At 36.9% G+C, this 26,907-nt stretch overlaps 1 protein-coding gene across 1 annotated transcript in view; it reads right to left on the minus strand.

Annotated features, from left to right (window-relative positions):
• TTC29 (tetratricopeptide repeat domain 29) overlaps nt 1-25,229 on the minus strand; it is a 139,567-nt gene extending 114,338 nt beyond the window's left edge. The window contains 4 exon segments of the mRNA XM_080373756.1: nt 2,630-2,853; nt 17,577-17,660; nt 21,478-21,574; nt 25,102-25,229. Of these exon segments, the coding sequence (XP_080229882.1) occupies nt 2,630-2,853; nt 17,577-17,660; nt 21,478-21,569 (400 nt within the window). The 5' untranslated portion in view covers nt 21,570-21,574; nt 25,102-25,229.
• Nucleotides 25,230-26,907: the final 1,678 nt, after the last annotated feature.

Genomic DNA, 26,907 nt, shown 5'->3' on the forward strand with positions numbered 1-26,907 from the left:
AGCCAATTAAAAAAAACCCCACCAAACAAAAACCAAAACCCAAACAAACGAAAAACGACTCCTGTATGATTTGAAGCTCAATCACCATGTTCCACTAAAAATGAAAGCAGGGTAAACATTCACTGGTGTATGTAAGGGTAAACGGTCTGCACAGTGTAACACTGGTAAACAAAAGGTCACTACTTTCAAACCCAGCAGTAAAGAAAATAATTGCTCTTTGATATCAGCCTCCACATCATGATGGATGGTGCTGACTCTGTTCAAGCAAACAATTTATGTCCAGCATTATAGTGTCAAGTAACTACAAACTATAAAAAAAATGAAAAGATTAACATATTCCACTAATAAATATGGAAAGTGAATCAATACCTAGCTTTCTCTGTGCACTATGGTAACAATCATAAAACTGTAAACTGCGGAGCAGCAATTCTAAGTTACACTCACAATTATAGACAGCAACACCATGATACAAAAATATCAGTTGAGAAAAATTAAATAAGAAAATTATTTACTGACAGAGTAAGCAAAGTTTTTTTTTCCACTTACCGCTTTGGGTTCAAAACCAACCCCTTCAAGAAGTTTAAATTCATAAAAAAATCTTACAAGTCACAAAGATTTTTTAAATTTTTTTTTGTAATTTATACCTGCTCTCTATTCCTCAACACAACTGTTAGCTCAGGACAGCATACCTAGGACAGGTAAACTTTCAGCTAGCCTAATGTTAATGACATCAGCCACACTGTGACAGCTGAAGAGCAAACGCAGGTCAGCTGCTGTTGTGACAGCTACATCATAGGAAGTTCCAGCTGAGGTGAACCGCTGAACATTTCTTAAATGGTGTCAACTAGAGTAGTCAGGAGATCATAAGCCAGAGCCCCAAGCAATTTGATTAGAATCAGAGAGTAACTGGATTAGCGGAACTACTGAATTAGTATTTGATGAGCTGTGCAATTCCTATGTTATCTTCACAGCACTACTAGCTCTAACACCTGCAACATGGATTAGCATCCACCCCTTCATGTGCCAGGTGACTCAAGCCTCAACACAAACGAGATTTGTGCAAAGGTTTGCGTTGAGTCTGGTGAAAAAACTAGCTATACCTTCATACAGAAATTCAGTTAAAATGCTTGCCAACTCTATTGGCACGTTCTCATTATTTTCTCTTTTTTCATTTTAACCGACTTTAACAGGCAAAGTTGGGAGATATTCTCTCCCAAATACAAGACACTATCAGTCAGTCAATTGGTGGTATCTTGTCTCTGTAGCAGGTGAAAGACTTACAGAGCCCAGCACACAATGAATGCTGGGTTCAGTGAGAGAAAGGGCCCCTGCCTTTCATAGGGGCAGCAACTGCACAGTAAGCAGTGCCTTGACTCTCTGGGAGTGCGCCTGCCAACTCTGTTGTCACATATCAGTTTGTAAAACTGAAAAATATCGTGTGCTGAAAGGAAGGCAAAATGCTCTTCTCAAACAGCTGCAGGAAGCATGCCCATCAAGATAAACCATATCTACTGCTTTCTGAACATCCAAGTGTTGGCAGTATGGTTCTGTCAGGGCAGTCTGGGCACAAACCTTCCCTCTTGTACTCCTGCAAGCTATGGGGGTGCCTATTCTGGTTTCAGTCATACTCCAGACAAACCTGAAGATTCCTTCCAGTCACGGGCTGGCTAGACTTCCTGCCTAGAACTGCAGTGAATTAAAGAAACACAACTTTTGGCTTTCATAGTAAACATAAAATAAACATTTTAAATTAACATTTTTTAAAGTGCTGAAAGGGGTATTTTTGCTGTTTGTTTTTCAAATGAAGTTGTATGTTTCTAAATATCAGTCAAAAAGCTTAGGTTCCAAACTCACAAGCTTTATGGTAGATTTTCCTATTTGTAATGATCAAAATGCAACTTGAAACAAGCTAACTACAGTGAAATCAGCTCAGCCATGAAACATGATTGTAGTTGGACCTCTGTCTGCCTCCATCCCTATGATTATTCTAAAGGAGAAAGACCGAGTAAGTTATGCTACTATTTATAGTAAAAGGAAATGATAAATATGAGCGCTTAGCAAATAGTAGGCAATAGAGAAAATACAGTAATTTGGAGTTATGTCTTCACTAATATCCAGTAATTCACAGGTGGCATGTTACATCTGTGTGCTGTATTTTATTTGACATGTTCACAATCCTTTTTAAGTCAGTCACAAATCCAAACACGGTTAGCAGACAGGGTATTTAATAAAATCAGATTTATAAAACTATCACTGTGTGAAACAGCATTTCACCTATTAAATTTTTCTAATACACAACCAGCTACTCAAATCAATAAAGAAAACCAATAAATAATGAAACTATGAGAAAATAATTGAGATGTTATCAAAGCTATAAATACATCAAACATTTCTGATGATATAATGCACTCTGCGTGTTTTTTGCCATTTTTTTTCCCCTTCAAAAATCTCTCCCGATATCTGCAGTTCTTAATCATTTATTCTATAAATACAGCTTAGTTGACTAAGGCTGAAATGTGCTAAGATGCAGTAACGTTTCAAATTCATACATGAAACAATTTGGAAGCTTCCCCCAGGCAGTTGCAGTTGCAGCTCCCGCTGCTCTGCTACCCACAATCCCCCCATTTACCTGCTCGCTGGGCTGCCTCAGCCCTGGTCAGGAAGTGGTAAAGCTGATCCAGCTTATCAGGCTGCTCCTCCAGGGACTTCTGCTGCCATATGGCTGACCCAGGCCCTGCAGCCTCCCTCAAGGCATTCCACTTCTGTATCAGAGTGAAGAGCTCGGAGAAGGACTCGTGATAACCCTGTCGCAGCATGTCTATGCAGATGTTCTTCTTGTATGTATTCCTGTTACTGGGAATAAGAAAGATAGGTTTTAAGCCTTTAAACCTGTATTCTGCCCTTCACCTTACCAAATATAAGTGCAGATAACTAAAACAGCTTTCAGGAAGAGACCTCTGCAGTTCAGCAGTAGGGAAGGGGTATTTTTTCCCCTGCTCAAAAAGCGTTCTGCTAAAATACGATTATGAATGTCATACCCTAGGGAAGTAAACACAGAAATAATGAATAAATACCTATATATATATATATTGAAAACATGTTAAAAATACACTGGTATTCTTTAGCTGGTATTGGCAAAAAAGGCTTACTGATGGGAAGAAACCCCCATGTTTACATTAGTTCATGAAAACACAATGAACTCTTAGTTTGCTTTAAAACAGTGCACAGGGAAAAATGAGGCACATTCCAGATGTCAAAACAATGTATATGTTAAATAGTTTTGCTGTAGGACATGATGGCTTGGTTTAAAACGTCAAACAAATGCTATGCCAGAAACATAATCATTAGATATTATTTTGCTTCTGTTTAGCATATAACTTCAGCTGGGACTGATTTACTGATGCAAAAGTTTGATAATTTCTCCCTAATTTTAAAATCAAATGATGCAATGATGAATTTATATCAAAGTTATCTCATTCATAAACTCTGACAAGATATACATATCAAAAAGTTGTGTAATCAAATATTCTTAAGAGGTAATATATCTTTTGAGGTATTATTTATGGAAATAATCAAAATATTTCTTTTATGTGGCATGAAACAATCATTGTGTCCTATCCTGGAGAAAACTATGAGTCCAATGGGACTGCCTGCAACACTAAAGTACAGATGTAAAGGTTTGCAGGCATAGGTATCTATTGTAAGAAAACAAACCTTTGCCCCGGTAAAACGGCCAGGACTCAGATGTGTTAATCTTAGTTTGTGTATTCCATTAAGTTTCCAAACTGTTTTCAAGACTGTCTTTTTAGATTAAAATCCATTTAACTTCAAATTCTCAGCAGCTTTAAAATAAATATTCTCAAGTATTCTGAAATTCTGAAAACTGAGATTTATAGTGTATGTAATAAAATCAGATTAGCTGATGCTAAACAATAGTCTAATGAGACTAATACTTCCAGCCCAGAAAGAGCTACTGCAGTTCTTTAACAACACTAATAAGATGGAAGTGATGCTAGAAACTTCTTAGCTAGATGTCAATGAAATAAACAGTAATGTAAGAAGTAAATAATCTGCATTATTTCATGTTTAATATGATTAAAATAAAATCTATTACGTACTACATAGATGCACATTAATCCTTCACATGTATTTTTTACATTTCAGTTGCAGAACTAAACACAAAAATATTACAAAATCCTGGTATGATTTAGACTAGACAGAAAGTACTGATTTTATGTTTAATATATAAATAGGTGTTTTTTGAGACTGAAAAGCACACATTGTTCACACAGACAGGGGAAAATATATAACTGCTCTGTACCAGAAAACATTTGCAACATTTACCTTAGAAAAGTAAATGACAAATATCTTTAATCATTTAATTTGCCAGAATATGCTGTATTTGTCATACATCAGATGCACAGTATATAGCTTAAAACTACGGTAAAAATATTATGTTAATACCATACAGTGTATTCTTTACTCTGTATATGGAGTATTTTCTTTCTTCTGTTTTAAAATTCTATCTACCTAAAAAGAATTGAAGAATAGACTTAAGAAATTCCTACCAACTTCCAAAGGCCCAGGACTGAATCCTACAGTAATATAACTCAGAGCAATGGAATAACAATCTGCATAGCAGACACACTTATTTATTTATATAACGTGATCTATATATGTGTGTATATGTGCATGCATTAGATCATTAGATGTGAACAAGAAAGGACTGCTAAAAGATCTTAAGTGACTAAACAAAATGCCATTCAGTTAATTGTTAACAGTCACTGCATACTAACTGAGCACAACACCAATATTCATATAAATAGAAAAACCGTCTCAATGTAACATGTTATTTCCTGTAGACTGATGCATTTTAATTGAAGTCAAAGCAAATTTTCCTGCAAGACAGCATTATTAGCAAAGCAATACAGGAAAACAAAACACACAGAAAAGTAAGTTAGTTTTAAAAATTAGTGTCAAAATTAGTGTCAATAAATCCCATCCCAATTAATAATGGAAATGAAATAATGTTGAAGTAACCACATGGTACAGAGCACCATATTTTTTTCTCATTTTGAGTCACAAAATATGAAGCTATCTACTATACAACCATTCAAATTTTAGAGGCATAAAGATAAGTTATCTCTCAGTTGTACTTAAAACCAGAAAATACACAATGCACAAAATAATGCTACTGTTGTTTCCTTAAGTTTCTGCAATATATAAGCCACAAGTCACGGATCACACACAAACAATAAAACAGCGCTAGAAATTAATGGTAGTTGTGACACGTAAGAGAGCTTGACACTGCAATGAATTCTGAAATTGTTTCAGTTATTAAAGGGGTTCCAGATGAAAATGCCAGCGTCCTTTTTTTTTCCCAGAAAACAGCGCTTTCAAACAAAGGCGTAGTGTAGGTGACAGAAGTAAACTTTTCATGATATCTTGAGATAAACTATAAATCCTTAATCCTCAAACCCCTTTTCATGCTGCTTTTTATGATGTCATGCAGCACGTAAAATGAGATGTTAAACAGAACATCTCAAGTTTTACATAACCAAAGATTATTTTTAATATCAATCTCAGAACCTGATACCTAATTAAATGTACACGATCTATTGTAGAAAATCCAACTGTTAACAGTACGTTTCTACTACATTAATAAAACAGTTTACACTAAACCTTTTGAACCTTACTACCTAATAGAATGATGATATATTATTCAACAGGTAAGTTTGTTTTTCTGCGTCGCGTCCACGCCGATTTTCGGTTTCCTTTGAACAATTACGTTACTTCAGGAAGCAAAACGAAAAAAAAAAAAAAAAAAAAGACTGCCCGGCCTTTCATTTGTTTGAAGTGAAGCCGTTCAAGAGGTTTAATGGTCTCTGGGGGCATCTACTGGAAATCCGGAAAACTGCAGTCAGGACATGTTAATCACGCAGCTGTCAGTGCAGCAAGGCAGGGCTGCAGAACAAAGGAAGGCAGCAGCACGGATTAAACGCAGGGCGCGCAGCACTGCGAGCAACGCGCAGGCGAACAGCGGGGCTGCGCCTCCTGCGCTGCCGCTGCCGCTGCCCCTGCCACTGCCTTGCGTTACTCGGCGCCACAAAGGCACGCAGGCATTGCCTGCAAGCAATTAAACTGGTGGAATTAGAATGAGCAGGCAGCTTTGTCACGTTAGCTGTGTTTAATTTTAAAACGGAACTGTGATAGGAATATAAACTTCAAGTCCTCTTCCCCCTTTGAATGATCATGTGCCTGCTAGGAGAAAAAGATTGCAGATGGATTTTTTTTTTTTTAAAAAATATTTTTAGATGAATTCCGGAGCATATCTATGTATTTATGTTTAAAACAAAGATACCAGTCAATCTGTTTTTAATTTAGAACAGATTTGCTCAATTTTTTCCCCCCTATGATATTCAACAGATGAAACCCTTAACACTTAACACAAACATAGACAATGCTGAGAATCCGCTGTTTCTCTGTACACTCACGTCTGTCATTACTGAAACCCTGTTGATGTTGCTGCATGTTTATTTACACAGGCTGGGTAAAACAGCGAAATGAGGTCCACGTAGTGGGTCTGCTTAGGTATCATGCATTTGTCCTACAACAGCAGTTACTGCGATGCAATATTTTATGCTGAAAAATTCTTTGCGCTTCTGTGTGTCTGTCATGGGGCGTGGGGGTGGGTGTCAGAAGAATTTTTAGCACCAAATAAATAACCACCAATAGTTGTAGTTGTCATTTTAGTGGTACCGAGCTACAGATGATGATTTCATGCAGTATAGTATCACACGGGTGGATGCAGTTATTTATTGAATGTGGAGCTTGAAAAGGCACTGATACTGTTAACACTGTGCTTTAAGTGTACCTGGATAGTGTTAACAGGCATTTTACTCTTCTTAAACTATACAGCTACTTTGAATTTTCTTATATGGATTTCTTTTTATTATTATCATTGCTATTCTAAAATAATCTAGAGTCATGCTGAGGCGTCGCAGAAACCTGATTGTAATCTGTTTTTACCAGCACAAATATCATAAATACTAACTTTCTGTGAGGTTAATGAAATTACACTGTCGCTACAATCTCAAGGACCTTCCTATGTTATGGTATCATACTCGGACAAGACTCTAAAGCAATGCGGGGAGATCAGCACAGTATCATACTACGTTCCCTTTAACTTAAAATCCTGCACAACCAGGCTACTTGCATCCTGCCCTTAGCAATGAAAGAAAGAAAAGAAAAAAGAAATTACGAGGCCAAGAGGCGGGTACTAGTGTTAGAGATAATCAAAATAATCAGTACAGCTTAACAGAATTATTTATCACGAGTTTAATTTGTCATGCCTCCTGTCTGGTGTGGTCAATTACAGACAGGCAAAATAAGTGTGAAAGTCTGCTATTTTCAGATGACACTTTTTTTTTTTTTTTAATATCAGGGTTCATATCTTTAGATTTTGTAGGATTTAATTAGTACTTTAGGTTAATGCCAGCTGCTGATCACAATAAAACTGTATTGTAGCAATCCCATTTTGTAAAGCAGAAAATGGCATGGATTGAACAATGATAGTATATAAAATATTAAAATTTACTTCTAGTGTAAAATAATTACTCTACCAATTATTATAATGTTTAAAAACTGTATTCAAATAGGTTACATCCACTTGGGATTTCCCTCTGCAGCTGGCAAGTCAATGACTGATATAAATGCCTTAGATAGGGATCACAAAATTATGAAAAAATAATGAAGATATTTTTGCTTAAGTTTAAATAAACAAATACATTTTACTCTCCCCCCATTTTCTGTCTATAAATCTACAAGAAAATTGAAATTGTATCAACTATATGAATACTTAGCTACTTTATGTTTAAGCTACATGCAAACAAACCCAGCATAAACAAGGAGGCACCAGAATTTCCTCACTAAAATTTGAAAAATATATGTATTAAGTAAAAAGAAATATACTATACAAAACACTAAAAAGCAAAGCATGCTATAAGAATTTATAACTTCAGGATGCTCTGCCTAAGAATTGGAAGAGGAATTATTATTTAGTTGCAGCTGGACAGCCAATTTGCAACACCATTAGTGACCCACATCTAAAATATAGTTACAACTTCTGCAGGGCATTGTTAAACACAAAAAGCACTTACGCAAATATTTGGTAAATATGGAAGCTGAAGACATGACTATCACATTCAGCAACACTACGATACAGGTTACAGTGATATAAAACCATGTACTCACACTGCTGAAATCTACATTGTCATGTGTCTGGGCTGCAATCCACGCAAGTTAGGTACAGAGCTAACCTGAAAATACACCTGAGCTGTCTGAGTATCTGAGTTCAATGCAAAAATTTATATACGTACATATTTTGGTAAGTCAAGCCCTCAGATGGCCAAGGTACATTCTCATGACATACTGCTACTGATACAAAGCTATTTAACTGAAACAGGGCACAGCCCTCTTTAATCCTAGTTTAAAGACTGATCGTTTAAATAGCTTTAATGAAATATGTACTGGATGGTAATATGTTAAATTGTAGACTATAGTAATCTCATTAAAGAAAGATACCAAAGTACAGTAAATATCATTAAGTAGTAATAGATGGTTAGCTTACACATCAAAATTTTTGATTACTAAGGCGGAGAATTAAATTATATTGGGGTGGGGTGCATATTTTTTAATTCCAAATAATGAAGCTGAAATAGCTAATGTCCTAATACCAAAAGCATAACATTCACCAAATCCCCAAAGGCTATAAAAAGAATTCCCTGCTCTAAATAGTAAATAAAAAATACCGCCTAACAATTTGTACATGCCATGAAAAGGAAGAACATCCACTTGAAATTGACTTCTATAACAATTCAGATTTTTTTAATGTAAGAAAAGGTTTATGGAGCTATGCATTCAGAATTATTAACAGAAAGATGAAAATTAAGTATATCAGAAAGTAAATATGTAGGTACTTCATACCATATATATAAGTACAATAACTTTCAGCATAAGTAATGCAGTGTTTTTCATCAACTGCCTCAGTCTCTGACTGTCGTCAAAACTACACTTTAAACCTAAGTCATGCAATCAAAGGTGGATGCATAACCTGTCAGTAGGATCCTGCAAAGAACACATATACTGAACTTGCTTGCTTTTGTTCAAAGCTACACTGCCACTTTAATACTACATAAAATTAAAAATTAATCAATTATAAACATCAAAGGATGACACAGAAAAAGTATTTTAAAATGAATGTAAGTACTGTAATAATTAAGAATCATAATTAACCCATAAAATGGAAATATAAATTTAGCAATGAACTTTTGGAACATTCTGTCCCTAAACATAAATGCAAAGAAAGCACTAAAAATAAAAATAACATTGCTATCCTTATAAAAGTGTTCTTCATACAGAAGCACACACACATGTGATTACTTCAAGCATAATCAGAAAAAAGCATTATCTTCATTAATCTTTCTGCTTTTCTTTCTAAATTAATTATGTTCATTAACAAAAAGTAATTCCAACCATACTTTATAGACTATTATTTATCAAAATGAAGTATTTCTCAACTTTCCTCTTTTATTTCAGAGCTGACCTAATGGACTGAGAGCTAGAAACATCTGGGTTTGGAACCCTTTCCATTTGACTTGCATCATATTGGAGAAATGATTCCATTTCTCTGCAAGTTTCTTTCACAGTGTGCAAAATTATCTTTAGAAAAAAGATAATCATAATTATTTACTTTCTGTATCTTCTCAAGCTGATGCTATGAATTAGCATAAAACCCTATGCAAGGCTATACATTTATTATACTATTGCTATGAACAATTCCCACAGTATTTTTGCTTTTGTTTATGATATCTCATGCAAGTCCCCAACAGAACTTACTCAGTAGTCTAAGGACAAATAGACCACACAGAGATTAAGAGGAAAAGAAAAGAGAGGATTTTACACAATTCAGAAGGGTTCACTGTGAGAATTATGAGGAAGTTACGATTGTACCAAGGCAGATTAGGGCAGCTTTCTTTATTTCAGATTCTTTTGTTATGTTAGAGATGCTTCACCTTTATAGAGTGTTTTAAAAATAGAAGTCAGTTGTGTATTGCTTGTACATTATCTTCAGTACTAAATATTGTTGAACTATTGAGAAATGAAAGCACTAGAAATCCATAAGACCAAACTTAGTAAAAACAACAAGTTACATAAAAAAAGAAAAACTTCAGCTCACTGTGTTCTTCTTTATTAAAGTATGTCATGTATTTTATCTTTGCAAGAGTTTGATGAGTTTTTGCAAGTAAAATTCTGTTTCCTCTATACTTGCTAATAGTCATGAGAATCTGTAGTTTGCACCTTCCCATTAAAAATGTATTGTATTTTTTGAAATTATTCACCCCGCCTTTTATCCAGATCATGTCTTTGAAAGGAGGAAGTAGATAATAAATGGAATAATTCATGATTTCCCATTAAATATGAAACTTTCTTTTGCAGAGTTTAGAAAATGAAGTTCTACATAATGTACAGAAGTTGATTAGAACTTTTTTTAACCTTTTCAAGAAAAACCTTTCACATTACACAAACGCACAGAGAAGTTTCTTTAGGAAAGGCAAACCATTCACTTCCCACACAGTTCTGTTCTTTAGATCACTGCCTAATTACACTAAATAATATGTTTTTCAGGCCTGAAATTCACAGAGATCATTGAATTGACCAAAAAGAATGTGTGCCTCTAAGTGGTAAAATATCTTTTTGAAAGTTGTTTAATAAACATTGAATCCTGGTCATGGCAAGCAAGATTTTTAGGAATTATTCAGACAGAAAAAAATACATATTTAAATAATATTGTGAAAGAAATCTAAAATTTATCATCTAGCTCAATAAGTGACTTGTTCCATCTCCCATTCTGCAATCAGCAGGGAGTTTGGGATAGAGTGCCTTGATTTAAAATTTCTTTTACTATGACAGGATACATTTCTTCAGTTCTGATAAACCCTTTTCCACGGTTTTTAGTATTTAAAAGTGAAGAAACATCCTCATAAAATGTAAATGACACAACATTCCACCCATTCTCAACCAGTGCAATGCGAACAAAGAGGGTCATAAGGTGCTCACAGGTCATATCCAAAGATTGACATCAGCAACAACAGCAAAATCTTGCTAGGACCTGAACATGAAAGGAAAAGAACAGTTTAGTTATTTCTTCTTTTGCTGCTATGCCCTTCTTTACCTGCCTTGAGCTTTTCCTGTCTTCATAGTGTCTCCACAGAAGAAATGGAAGCACCTCAAATCAGTGCATAACTACAATGAAGTACTGCGCTAGCAAGGACTGAAATACAAGAGAAAAGCAGAATCTGCACCTACACATTATCTGCCTGTGTCTGAAATTGCCTTTTGCAAACTTCCTAGTAATAGCAGCTTTTCCTCCTCCTTCCTTGCCTTAACCTCACACCAACAAGATATTTTCCTAAGCCTTACTCTTGGTAGTGTCCCTCCCCTGTCCCCTGAGACCCTCACTCCATAACACAGGAATGGTCAAATCCACCTTATAACACAAAATTCCCGAGCCTAAAATATGCATGTTCAAACTGAGAAGCCCCAGTAAAGAACTCAGGATGTCAAAAAGAAAACATGGCAATCTGAAAAGCTATCAATGAAAAAAGGTCCCAATCCATTCGTTGAGTCAAAGACTTCAGAGGTCACCTGTGAAGTCACCTTACTAATTTATTTGGTAAAGGTGGCAGCTACTAAAAAGTCTGGATTAAAACCCCAATCAGCTATTTGTGTTCAGCTTCCTTAAAGAACTGGTCCATCAACACAAAAGACTAGAATAAGGACAAATAGAAAAGCAAATAAATCTAAAACTCAGTACCAAAACTCTTGTAATTTAAATAACTTATTAACAGAGGACAAGATCAGAAGTCCAGTCTAATAGCAGGGCTTAGCAGTCTGTCACGGCTATGATGAAAATAAAGAAACCACCCTTCAGGCTAGGTCTTCTCCTCTCCATCAGCCCACAAACCCCACTCTTCTGTTTCAGTGGACTCTCCAGATCATTCTGGCCTCTAGTCAGGTGAAGAAGTTTCTTCCTCTTTAGTCTTGGAGGACAGACGGGGTTCACTATTCCAAGACCAGCTAGTAGAAGTAAGGACATACGCAAGTGTATTGGGTCTGGCTGAGCCCTGTAGCAGCCCTCATAGTGCTGTGCTCGTGCTGGGAGCTAGAAAGGTGGTGATAACACACCAGTGTTTTGAGTACTGCTGAGCAGTGCTCGCACAGCATCAAGGCTTTCTCTCAATCTCCCTGCCCAGTAGGCTGGGGGTGGGCAAGATCTTGGGAGGGGACATAGCCAAGACAGCTGACCCAAAGTGACCGGTGGGATATTCCATACCATATGATGTTTGCTCAGATATAACAGCTAAAAGAAAGGAGAAGGAAGGGGAGGCATTCATTATTTAAGTTTGTCTTCCAGAGCAGCCAATATATGCACTGAAGCCCTGCTTCCCAGGAAGTGGCCAAACATCGCCTGCTGATGGGAAGTAGAGAATAACATCTTTTGTTTTCCTTCACTTCCACACACACAACTTTTGCTGTTGCTTCATTAAACTGCCTTTATCTTGACCCACAAGGTTTTTTTCATCTTATTTTCTCCCCACCCTGTTCTGCTGGGGAGGGGAGTGATAGAGCAGCTTGGTGGACACCTAGCATCCAGCCAAGGTCAACCCACCACAGAAAGAAATCTTCTATTTACACAAACTGATCTAGAGCACTAACACTTAATCCCTCATTAATTTTCTGCCATCTTTTTTCCTTAACTCTACACAGCTGATACACTGAAAACAGCAGAAACATGAGGGGCAAGGCAGTAAATAACTTGTCACTTTTAATTCTCCCACTAAAGAATGGAAAAATAATCTGTCAGCTGGCACTTACAGAAATTTTAAAATGGATGCCAGGTAACTTTTGTTCTGGACTTGCTAGCTTTGTGTAGAAATGCTGCCTCAGGAATTAGTGAATGCAACCGTCTAAGACTTTTTACAGCTTTCAAAATTCAATAGTTCTCCTGTGTGGGATTAATCTGTAAATGTACATGTTGACATCTGAGCTGGTCATCCTAAGGTCTCCACAAGCAATGGAGAGAAATAGGTAGTTCAAAAGTATAATTCACCTTACTCTAAAGCAGTTGGCTGAATCCTAAAAGATGGGGTTCAACTCATCAAATTACTTTTTCCATTTTTCCATTATTTCCATTGATTATACAGGGTGATTAACCTAGTCCTCTGGATCAGTTAATTTTGCAGAGAAGGACGCAGGTTTATGGAAGCAAAGAATTGCTACTATATTATATTCCATTTTTCAGTATACAATCTGTGAAGTAGTTTAATGATTGATTTTCCCAGTATAAGCTGAGATGGCTGGCAACTGCTCTGGGGGTCACAGCCCACCTGAGAATGAAAGCCTTTGCCTTTTTGTGTTCCAGATAATCTTGAAGTGGACCAACCTTCCGGTGAATTCTAAGCAGAACAACCCACCATATCTCAAAAACATCTGATCGAATACATATAACATAATATTGTCTCCAGCCTGAAAAAGTCATATCAGAGCATGCCTTTACTAGAGACAAATCTATCAAGGCAAGCTTTCCGTAACTAACACACTGATCCACCACTCCTAAGACAGAAAACACAAATACATATTTTCTGCATATCTATTTCAGCCTATACCATCTCTGTATAATAATTTAGATGTCATCTGAGTACCAATGAGTCTAGAGTGAGGACACTAGAACTCCATCTGATTCACAGAAATACATTAAGTAAAAACACTGACATTTTTTTGCTACTACTAAACAAAACTGTTCCTCTCATCAAAAAGATTTCAAAGTCTCTCTTTCTAATCTTTAACTCTTTTTTGATGATATGGTCATCTTTGGACAATTTTCATTTGTATGAACAGGAGAGAACTGTTACTTGATCTTTCTGGCCCTGACTAAAAGATCAGGAAACAGGAACGACAGTATGAAACTCTGATCCATTCTAGACTCCAAACTCATTTGAAGATTCATCCCTGGAATCAATCTCTTGATGGAAAATGCCTTACTTCACAGTTCGTCATGAACTTTTGACTCTTACATCAGTTATAAGGACAATTTTTAATTTTTATTGCAACCTGATTTTGAGCCATTAATGATTTGGTAAGTCAAGACCGAGAAGAGAAAGTATCAGGGAAAGCACACTGAAGGCCAGTGGAGTCAGCCAACCTCCTCATAAGCTTACAGAAGCCTAATTCTGTGGCAAGAAAGCAGTCACATTCTGCATTAATGAGAACTTTTACTTTTTTTCCATTTCCAGTCTCTTACACCACGTTCACTTCTTATTTCAAGTTAAAGTTTTAGAGAAGGAAACCAAACAAAATCAATGAAAAAAACAAAGCAATATTCTGTTTTAAAATAATTAAAGCACTATCTTAAGCAATGCTTTTTTCCCCCTTTTCTATCATATCACCCTGAGACAAAAATTATTACAAAGAAAACAAAAAAAGAGAAATAACTCCACATTTTTCTACAGAAAAATGAGATTATAACATAAGAAAACTTCACAGAATTATTCTCATTTGTGGAAGTTTGAACAGAATACAATACTATATAATAGAAGAATAACTGCAACCTTTTTTTTCCTTCAGCTATGAAGAAGCTTATCCTAATTTTAAAGAATATTGTGAAGTATACAATTTTAGGGAACAGCCTTAAAGAATGTTGCTTGTTTCCATAAATGTGATACTACCCATACATTCCTTTATTAACCACCTAACATGCACCAAAAAGAAAAAAGAAAAAAAAAAAAAAGAAAGAAAGAAAGAAAGGGTGTTTAATATTAAGCAGGAGTGTGGCTACAAGAATTTGTCTTGACAAAATAATGACTGACTTCCATATTAAACAAAAATACAGATATTTAGGTGGCAAAAGAAAGATAGCCTGTCAAAAAGAAATGCAATAGTCTACATCTGGAGTGGAAACACTATTTAAAAAACTATACCACTTATTATAAGCCACTTCTCACAATTTTTAAAATAAAAACATCTGTTGTCAGCTGAGACATACAAAGCGTAACATTGATTTCAGTAAGATCATTTACAGACATGGTATTGCCTAACTTTATAAATTGGTTTAAAATTACAGTTGATGCATAACTCGACTACCCTAGCACCAATACAACTGTAGCTGCTAGTTTGTTACCATTTGTTTGCTCTCAAATGATTGTATCAGGTTTATAGAACAGCATTAATACATCACATACTATAGAAATTTTGTAACTGCTGAGCTATTATCAAAAGGTAAAATTCTGAGAATAATTAAATACACAGAACATGAACATAATATTTTTAAAGATGTACTTTAAAAATCTCTGTAGAAATAAACCAGAATACATATGATATTACCATTTAATCTTTTAAGAAGCTTTGAAAACCAGCATATTACAAAACAGTACGGAAATACTCTCCTTTGTGTAGATATTGCAAAACGGATAATAAAATTCTCACTTCATTGTGAATTTCCTTGCTGGTTTCCTTTTCCACAACCTCCAGACTCAGGGTTTGGATATAAAAAGAAAAATTGTAGAGGAGCTTGTTTGGTTTGGTTTGGTGGGGTTTTTTTTTTGGTGTGTGTTTTGTTTTGTTTTTCTAATAGCAGTAAAAGGCTGACCTGATCAAATCAGAGCTGTAACACACACTTTGTACCCCCACGACCTTCCTAAAATAGCAGTGACTTCCTGCATAATCACAGAGAGAACACTTCTGTCCCTAGCGTGGTGTGTCTACTGTGGAAATGCACTCGGGCTAAAGACTGAAACAGGTCACTGGGAAGGCTAGTCCGTCTGCAACAATTGTAGCGTAATGACTACAGCAGCACTGCATAGCTGATGCAGAACGAGGGTGACAAGAAGTGAGTGTACTTACTTCTGTGCTTGCTCCCTGAGGTCTGATACTTCCTCCTCTCCTCACAGAGCAACTATGCTACCCTTAATTCAGGGGACAGGACCTCTATTAACACAGCATTTGCTTGGGAAGGATCTGTTCCTTATGCTGGTCCAGCTCATGCAGAATGTGACCAAGTCACAGAGCAATCTCAGTTTCCTTCTCTTTAAGCAGGGAATATTTAAACTAGCTATGACACCTAGCATGATTATTATGATAGCATGATCAAACGTAACTGTCCCACATCAACCACGTGTACTCACAGAGCAGTAACATGGCACTTCCCACTGCCTCACCTAACTCACTTTCCTGTCACTGTCAAGCTGCTCTCTCCCACAGACTGTGACCGTGATAAGAGTCTGTCTACAGAAACAAAAGAATAAATTGAACTTTGCAAACTCTAGGATGATACATTGAGAAGGTCCTGCCCAATCCCATGACTTAATTAATCTTTAGTCCATCATCTTTGAACCTGGTCTTAATTCAAATGAAATAAGTGGCATATGAGTTTGCTCTAAACAGATTGCTCTCCTAGATCATTGGACCAGATACATTATAATCTTTGTATTGACAGTCAGAACACTTACTAGCATTATCATGTTACCATTGTAAAAATAAAGGCAAATCGGACTTGTATCACAGGAAAGGAAAGCATGCCTGCTGAGTATTATATGGTTAGGTTTTAGGACAATGCTGAAGTTATTACCTCTCAAGTCAAATATGGTAATTTTTTAGATTTTCATTTGAAAGTTTGCAAGTATGTTCTTAGGCTAGGAAGGAAAAAAGAAGCATGTTTTGCAAGAAACTAGCCAGTCGAATTCCTGTCTGATAGAATATTTTTATGCTGCAAGTGTGATCTTGCAATATTAATTGTTAAGGTGCCTAGAGCCCTTGTATATGCATCTTTTTATTATTTAAATATTGAAATAAATAAATCATCTCACTTAAGCAACCAGCAATTCATATTTGTTAGAATTCTTTCATTAATTTTGATGGTGCTGAACCCCAGATCTGTTAAAAGACTCCAGAAGAGTAAGTCATTCGTAGTCTCTTGTAACTCCTAAATGTAAATACCTCAGCTGTAAGAAATCAAAAGTTATCTAGATTTCTTTCATTCACTGGGTTTTTAAATAACTAATGGTGTATTAAATGCTTCACCACAGAAGTCAGCACATGAGCTTGGCTAAATAATAATTCAAAATTACAGGAATGTGTATGTCAGTATACTAAGCTTCCACCCCAGAGGAGATATTTCACAGAGGCTCAGAAAAAAAAAAAAAAAGAAAAAAAGGAAAAAAAAAAAGCAGCACAATTTCAAATGTAATTACTGACACAATATCAACAATAATGTTAAAAAGGTGATATAATACTTTGGTAAATATACAAATTAGTAAAACCAAGGAGTTAAATGCTTTGATATATTTAAGATCAGGAGAAATGAACCATCATTATTTAATATCAACTTCAATTTTTAAATGCCAAGTTCCACTAGAAAGGGTAGGGCCTAGGGGACTTTAAATTTAAATGATTATGATGACTAGAAACAAAGGAAACAATAAACTTATGGATGTTAAAATGCCTCAAAAAAGCCAACTTACGCAGCAGCTTCTTGTTTTGACAACCCTTTGATATTCTTCGCCAAATAATCATCTACGCCATCTTTGTCTTTGATCAAATGAATCCTAAATTTAAATGAAAAAAATTAGAAGAAACACTGTGAGGTGCTAACATATACTTCTACAGCATGTATAATATATTAGCATTGCCAAGTAGAGCTAAATACTGAAATATTGAAAAGTAATATATCAGACATTCTATAAACACATACAAGTATCTTTTTAAATTTTTTGGTCTGTAGCTATTACAAATGTTTATTTCTGAAAGAAAACAGAGTTGGTATTACCTTTCAAGGACCTGGTTAACTGATATTTCTGTCTAAACTAGAAGAAATGGTTTACTAGCTACATCAATAATAATTGATTAAGCTATCCATATTTAAACTGTATTCTAAACCAGAACCATTACATTTTTGCATTATCAGTATGGACCAGAGTGGTCCAATCTTCTTTGTATTTAACTTTTTCAAAATTAAAAAAAAAGAAAATCAACGAAAAAAAATCCTAAACCCATCTCAGAATGTTTTCCTTAGTGCAATACAGACTTGTAATACTGCTTTCAGCTTTCCACAGTTTGAGCAGCATATTGCAAAAGGTGGCCCACTAAGGGGGTAATCCACTTAAATAAACAGCAAATTTCAGGATGCATGGATCTGATTTTAAAATTTGAACTGTACATAATTTCACCTTTCACTTGAGCCATCACCTCTTTACATCTCCACTCTGATCCACAAAAGATGCCTTGAATTTTAAAGGATAATATGCACTTACCGATCATGTGTTTAAATAGATTCTGATATCCCAGCTGTAGAGGATATCATCTTTACAAAAGTAATGTGAATTTATTTTTATTCTTCTTTAAAAGAGCATAAAGATTGTCTGGTTAATCACTCAAAGATAAAAGAAATTCAACATTAGTGTTCCACATAAATCTATTGCTTTCCTCTTTCTCTGTCTGTATTACTCTGCTGCCTTTCATTACAGGGATGAGAGTAAATTCTTTTCATAATGTTAGCTAATATAAGCATCATGCTCCTTATTGCTCTGAGAATACCGAAGACACTTCATGAAGTTCATTTAAATGAAAACAAAATAGCTAGAGCAATGTAGAGATATTTTGACATGTCTGTATTTAAAACAATGTAATAGTGAAAACTTCCAGCACAAATAGGGCATTTAAATTTGTTCCAGAATTTACTACTACTGAGCTGCACCAACAGAGGCTTACGCTTTCAAGCTGCACATAACACAATCTATATGAGCTGCTGCTGCCCATGCAAAAGGTAAACCTTTGGGGTATTGCCATAAAAAGTCAGTTATAATCAATATCAAAATTTTCACACCAAAATAGTCACAATTTAGGAAGTTACACAATGTCATTAGAATAATTAAGAATTAGGTAATTATTGTATATTTTAAACTGATGTATAACATATTTTAAGATAGAGTAAGTTTATATGAGGTAATAGAAAAATTGAAAAATAGTATCTCTGGGTAATTAAATATGAAGTATTCAGCAGACAACACAAAAACCTCTGTCTGACCTTTGTACTTTAAGACTGCAAAAATGAGCTTTCTGCAAATCAGTAGAACATAGAGAACACACTAGATATGGAGGTGTGAGGAGGAGGAGGGGGGAAAAGTCCAACCCCCCAGACTGAAACAGTCAACTACAACAAGCAAATTCCTAGGCATTCTGAGGTATCAGCTTGCTGCAATTTAATCTACACTGCAGTTAAAAATCATGTCAAGCTGGAACAAAGAAATACCCAATGCCTTCTCATCTTCACAAAAGTATTTTAATAAAAAACAATCAGGGGAAAACCCCCTAGAATCATATACAATTTAGAACATCACCTGCTTTATATTCAAGGCATAAATCTCTGAGCTGTGATCGGTAACACCATCTAAGTTAAAGACAGCTACAGCCAAGGGGAAAAAACAAAAGCAACAACTTGGAAACTAGTTACTGTTTACGTAAGTTTTACAACATCCTGTATTGGACGGATGCAACTACAAACATGATTATCCATCATAAAGAATTTAAGTTACTAAAAATAATAAATACTCACCTCATCCTGGCTATTGTTATTAATGATGTTAATATAGCAACAACACAGAAAAGATGATACATAGGGAAAAAATACACAGTAGAAAATTCCATCAACTCAAATAATCATTGTGTAAAATGGCTCGTTATATGCAATGAGAATTAAAAAAAAAAAAGTCATTAACATGAAGAACTGAGACTGTGACTTGGAATGGATGTTGTTTCTTAATAGAGAAATGAGGTGAAGATGGCACTGGCTAAGAGCCACTGTTTCTTTGCTTCCAGAAGTTGTCACTTGCTTTTCCTAAACTGTTTTAGCCTTATTTCTCCAGTTTTTCCATGATGACTCACTATATTTCATAAATAGCTTATAAAAAAAGACTGCTACACCTGTAAATTGGTTCCTATTTAATTTTATATTTCTCACTTATTTAAGACAAATATATTTTAATCCAATGGACATGTACCCCAGAGTTAGTATTTTACACCATGCATCCCTATAACTATTTCTGTTACCAGTCTACACAGCGAAAATATCGTTACTGGTTTTGTTCGAGAAATAAACATCATTATAAATACACCTGGCTTTTTAATCAAGGAAAGAACAAAGTTGCATAAAGGACCAAACTGATTCTCACATAACTTTCTATCCCCACTGCCTATTCTGTTAACTCAGACTACCTTTCTCAAAATTTCCTATCAAAAAATGGCAGACTTTGTCTTGCTGTAATCACTAGGCATGTACAGCATGGTCTAGACCATTACAGAATCACACATTTCCCTTCTGCAAATAGCTGCAACTTCTGTAGGACTGCTGCAGAATTATGTTCTTGAACATGAACCTTCCCAAGACAAGGAAAGAAACAAACCTCCTACCGCTGGGGTGAGCTCTCCAGCAATGTAGTTACTGGAAAAAGTGATGGCTGCAGAGTATGTCTCCAGCCACAATTTTTTTTTTTTTTAAAGTAACTGTAAGACATCACTGCATGTCCTTATTCTATCAATGTATGAGAGGACACCTATCAGAATGAGTCCCTCAGAAAGACTGGGTGCAAGGATACTGTGTTTTGAGATTCTTACTGCTTTTAGACATGGACATGTAGCTGCTGAACTCTGAGGTGCCTCAGACCTTTCAGGCAAAGGCTAAGGGGAATGCTAGAATCAGGGGAGGGGTGGGAAGGGGAGGACAAAACAAAAAGAGGAGAAAGAAGAAAACAACCACAATTCTTTCTGAAACAAAGGCAATTTCAAGAAAATGAGCACAGCAGAGTAGTAACTGAGATACCAGTACTCAGTGAGGGAGACAAACATGTACAGATACAAGTAACAGAGTGCAACATCAGTGCAACAGAATAGAAAGCCATGTAGGCATGTGCAAGAAGATGGCTTGGAAGTATTATGTCACTGTTGTTAACTCTCTCAATTATTAAGTACAGGATAAAGTTTTTCAAGCCAGTTTTCTTCATTGTATTTTAAGAGACATGAAAATGTTTTGTGCTTGTAATGGGAAAAAAACCCACACCTTGTTTTTTCAACCAAACCAGTACATTTTCAATGACCTACATTTGTATCAATGCTAAACGGAAATAACTTCCGACAGCTCTTAAAGAGGTATTGAAAAACTAGGATGAAATAGCTACCTTAAACAGAACAAATTTCCTATTTTGTTTTTTTTTCCCTTTTAGTTATGAAACCACCCTAAGTGAGAATTTCCTTGCCTATGATTTTTTCAGTTTTAAATATTACAAAAAAGCAAACATAATTTCTCACCTTGGCATAGCTGATCGAAGCTATTCACAGTAAAAATGACACTGAAAGAAAAGAGGTACGTACCTTGCAAAGTCTAATGAGGGGCAAACAGTCTGCTCTATGAACCTGGGATGCTCCCTTGGGCTTTGTAGGATTGCTTGAGGCAATACATTCATTTTAACTAAAACAAACAAAACTAACGTTACTTGAAACAATGTCTTCACAGTGATGCAGTTTCTTATCCTCCTTGTGCTTCCCAGTCAACTTTTTTTTATTTCCAGTGCATTATCTGTGAAACCAGATTCCAGTTCCACACAAGTATTTTCAGGCCTCATCATTAATTCAGTAGGACATAATGCATAGGAATGGTCACGATCTTACTTTCAATGGTTTTCCCTCTCATTGGAATGCTTTTATTTGCACAGGGACAACTGATTCAGGAACTGTTCTTGCATGTGATTCCCTGTGCCTCCTCAAGCTACCTAGGTCCACTTATCAATAACATCCTAAGTTAATATATAAGGTGGAGCATGTGGTGTGCAATGCAACAACAGGCACTGTAGTAACGTTCAAAATAATACATAATCATAATAGTAACAATCATTTGAATAAAAAATATAAGTAATGCTATACTTACAACACAGGTTTTTACTTAAAACAAAAGCTGAAAGCCCTACAGTTATGTAGAATTGTCTAGCTTGTCATTTTGAAGTACATAAATGCTAATAGGACTTTTTTGTCATATAGAGCTACTGTGTTTTTTCCCCAAGTATTCAGTCTACACTTTCTACCATTGAAGTTTCAGCTGCCAGTTCCTTCAGTTTGCATATCTGTGATCTGAGGACGTTAGCAGCAGGAGCACCCTTACTTTTAAATTTGGTTTAATGTAGGTATTGCATGCCCTGCTGGTAGGCCTCAAGGCACAAACTTTTAATAGGGACAGGAAAACAGAATGTAATAGTGTAATAGGAGAGGGGGAAAAATTTAACTAGTTGTTACATTTAGTGAAAGGAAATTTATGGGAAATACATGTTAGATATGAATCAACTCAATACTGAATGATCAGCATCAGACTAGCAGATATTACATACATTAGCCATTCTGGGATCAAAAGCCATTTCATTGATACAATATTTTGCTACAGTTAGAGTGAAGTAATTTTTAAATTGCATTACTTAGAATGGAATAATAAAGACAAATATAGGTTTAAAAGATGACACGATATGATCTTCCCCTAAATCATTCTTTTAGGGTTTAGTACTAATGATAACATTTGTTACAGAGAAAAAAAAAGATTTATAAATAAACTACAATAAGAGGCAGCAACATTTTACGTGAGTGTGTTGTGGACAAAAAAATCAATAGAACAAAAACGAATGGGTAATTCATCACTATAAAAGATTATACTTCTTATAGAGAATGACAGGTTTGTATCCAGAAGCAATATCGAAAGGAAAATCTCTTTTTAGGAAGATGCTATTCAGTGAGAAATAGTAATTAAACTTCAAAATAACAATATTGAATCCCAGAGAAGATGCAAAGCTTTCCACAAGCCTCTTAGTTTTGAGGTATTAGGTGAGGAAAAGCAAACAGACCATGTCTTAATGGCAGCTGTTGAATCTGGCAAGGCAAGAATGCTGACCATCTGCAGCTATGGGTCACAAATGGCAGGGGCAAGCAGCTGAAAGGACCCTGAAAGCCTTGGTAGAGCCACTGCAACCATGAAAAGCTATCAATGGGTAGATGTACTTTGTGGCATGCCACAGGTCTCAGGTTCCAGACTGCATTCACATGGTACCTGGCTGGAGTGTAAACAGCTCCTTGCTGGCCCACATGCTCCAGGTTCCTACCCCACAGAAATCAAGTACATGGTAAGACAGTCTGGCACACACGCAGATTTGCACTAACATGAGACACATACACAGACATTTTTCTGAGCCCTTTATGGCCTCACGATGATTAAAACTATTGCTTTGACTCCTATTTCAAACTCATAGCTTGGGAATGAAAAAAAAAAACCCACCAAACAAACCTGCTTCATAATAATGTTAAATTAATTCTTATTTTAGAGGTGGGAGGTTGCTTTCACAGTGAAATGGACAGTATTCTTCCCTCATTTCCAAGGTAACTGTAATCTTTACAGGTAAATTACAAGCACAAAGACACATGACAGAAGATATCAGCAACACATCCTTCTGAAACACGTGCTATTACATTCACATAAATGTTGTTGCCAATCATTTAAAGACTGCTAACCCCTTTACATTTACTCCTTTATGATAAGGTCCATGCAGCATCTCATTTACTTAATCAAACATCCACTGAATTCAGCAAAAGACAAGGCAGTGCAGTTTGTTTCTAGAGAAGAGCTGTATTTAATCACATGGTCAAGGGACTCTCCTCACAGGCCGGAGTAGCTCCAACGTGCCTTGAAGCTAAAGGCAAAACGCCGACTGATTGCAACAGCCTTTCCCAGCACCTTTTAGCAAACTTGTTTGTGGCCACCTAGCTCTTCCCACCTGTTTTCTGGGGCACATATAAACTTAAGTGGAAGCTGAGGGTTTCCCAGAAAGGGAAGCAGCCTAGGAAGCAGACATGGCTACATCCAGCTACATTTGTGGGTGTATTTGCCCCTACCCAGCACCTCATAAAAAAAAAAAAAAAGGGATGTCAGAGTGTGACAGGACAGACTTACAGCCACGTCGGTTTATTCCACTGAAAATGCTGATATGACTAATTAAGAAAACCCAATATTTTTTTTTAAAATCTATAGCCAGCATGACAGATGCAATTTGCTCCAAGTAACCTGGAACGGGGTCATGGCCCCAGCCAGGCGCTTGGACCGCGGCTCCCCAGCCCCGGCTGCAAGACAGCCACCCTTGCCCTTCGCTGCCTCCTGCTTCACCAGCTGGGCACACTTACTTCTCCTTCACCTGTTAGCCACCCCAATATGCTACATACCCTCAACCCCTGGCTCCGGCACTGTCTTAGCCTCTTAAAAACCCCAAATCATCATAATAATAATAAATAAATAAATAAATAAATAGTAAGAAAAGTACTGGCTGAACTTTCCAGGGGAACAGACCTCTACTCATGGCGCGGCTGCAGGCCGGGTCTTTGTCGGTGCACCCCCGGCGGACTCCGCCGCCGCCCGAGGAAGGGGCCGCCGGCGGCCGCCGCCTTTGCCGCCCGGTGCCCCCCGCCGGCTGGGCCCCGGTGCCGCCGCCGCCTGCGGCCGGGTCGCTCCGCGGGACGCCCGCGGCCTCGCCATGGCGACGTGGGCGGGCGGCGCTGAGGGCCGGCCTCCCGCCCCGCCGCCTTCCTTCCCCGAACCCGCCGCCGCCAGGCCCCGCCGCCCCCGTGAGGCCGCCCCGGGGCGAGGTCCCTCTGCCCGGGGTCTCGGTGAGGCGGCCCGCCGCCTGGCTGTGAGGAGGCAGCCCGGCGACTCCCTTCGAGCAGAGGCCGGCGGCCAGGTGGGCCGCGAGGGCCGGTTTAGACCGTGAACACCGTGGAAGCAGCGAGATGCCGGTACTGTTGGAGGTGTTTGGCGTCGATGTGTCCTCCAGCTAAGGGAGAGCAGCGCATGGTGCGCTCTCTGGGCGCTCACACGAGCTCCAGGTGCGCTTATCTCAGGTGGGGCATCTCTCCAAGCCAAGTTTCTGAAGCTGGCAAGCAAAGAGTCAGCAACCACATCATACCGACACTTACCGGAAGGTTTGCGGGCAGTCTCTTCAATTACAGGTGAACACTTGCCGTGAGCAGGCCGTGTTTCTCTCAAGACCCCTGGTCTTCTCTGACATCTGTCAGGACTCTTGAGCAATGGAAAAGAGCAAGCAGAAAAGACTAGACTTAATCTCTAAGTGACATAACATGAAAGGCTTTGGTTTCTGGAAAAAATTGTCCCTTTCTGTGATGACAACCTGCTGTTTAATTTACTATAACAAAGGCATTGTCCTAAGGGTCTGATCACCCAGGGAGCCTAGGAATTTAGAAACAATGGGAATAGTGAGAAGGAACCGATGACCTTTTGGTAAGTGTAAATGAAAATTAGAAGAGAAACCATAACTGAGATGCTAAAGAATACAAAGAGCAGAAGTTTTTCGGTAGCTTTTTTTTTTTTTTTTCACTGTTGGGAACTTGACACCAGTAGAAGAGGTCATTTGGTGATTTGGCCTAGTTTTTATTGCTAGAACTGGTTGGAAAACTGGAATGTCAAAATCAATTGCTACAGTCCATTTTGGAAGGATCAAGTGGATGGAAAGCACTTCAAAAAGGGCATTACTTGTTTGGGAGTTGATGGCAATTGGAAACAAATGATCTTGAACGTTTATGGGTCAATGTTCTAATGGTAACTCAGAAGTTGACAGGGTACTTAACTGATATCAAATCACACTAGAGAACAGCATGAGCGATGCCTTACCCCCCCACAATATATAGGGAAAACAATCCCATACTGCTGTGAATTTCAATCTGAATGACATATGCTGGAGGTCTTATACTGCCAGTGTTAAAATGTACTTGGTATCTCAAAATATTTTAAATGTCAATTTCCTAACTCAAAAAGTGTTGCATCCAGCACAGGGGAATTCTGTATTAGACCTCATCTTGTCAGATGAAAAGGAATTGATCACAGAACTAAAAAGTAGCCATAGCTTAGGTATAACCGATAATGATTTGATCACATTCATTATGTGCAAACAGAATTAAGTCCAAATCAATAATATGTATACTTAATGCTTCAAAAGGGCTAATTTTATGAAGGTGAATGCTATTATAAGGTAAATCAGTTGGGAGACATAATTTAACCTGAAATGGGACAATGATAATTGGAAACCGTTTAAGGATGTTTAAGCCCAGATACCCACAAAGCCATAATCCCACAACTAAGGAATGTGTTTGCTGAAAAGCCAGGATGGTTTACAAGGAAAACATCTATGAAACAGAAGAAGAAATGTGGTATCATACATATACACTGGAAGCTAGGAATTGCAGAAAATTACTGTGGGAAGTAAAAAGTTATAAGGGAAAGACACATATGGTCAACTGAGGTAAAATGAGGGAAATGAGTTTTTTTCAAGTATAGAATATAGGAAATTATCTAAATAGTGAGGAGATCCTATTAAGGGATGGAGATGTCAGCTTTAACCATTATTAGTGACAAACCTGGGATGTTAAAACATACGTATTTCTTCTGTGCATTTGGGAAGATGGCAGCTGTGTATGGTATTCAACAGTTTCCTATTCAAATGATGTAGTAGGACAGTTCAACTTCAGTTGCTAAAAGAAAACTAGCATTAGAGAGTTCTGAATGAACGTGCCAAGAATTTGCATGCACTATCAATGTTCATATTCAGAAGTTCTAGGAATACCAAGACATTTACCTAAAGAAGGTAAAGCTAGCATTGTTCTAATACTTTAAAAGAATAAATGTGATAATAGTAGCTTATCAATGTGACATTGGTCACAGGCAAAATACAGATTAGCCGATATAAACACAGTTAACAAAGAATTTAA

The sequence above is a fragment of the Falco punctatus genome, assembly GCF_963210335.1.
Source record: "Falco punctatus genome assembly, chromosome: 1".
NCBI classification, from domain to species: domain Eukaryota; kingdom Metazoa; phylum Chordata; class Aves; order Falconiformes; family Falconidae; genus Falco; species Falco punctatus.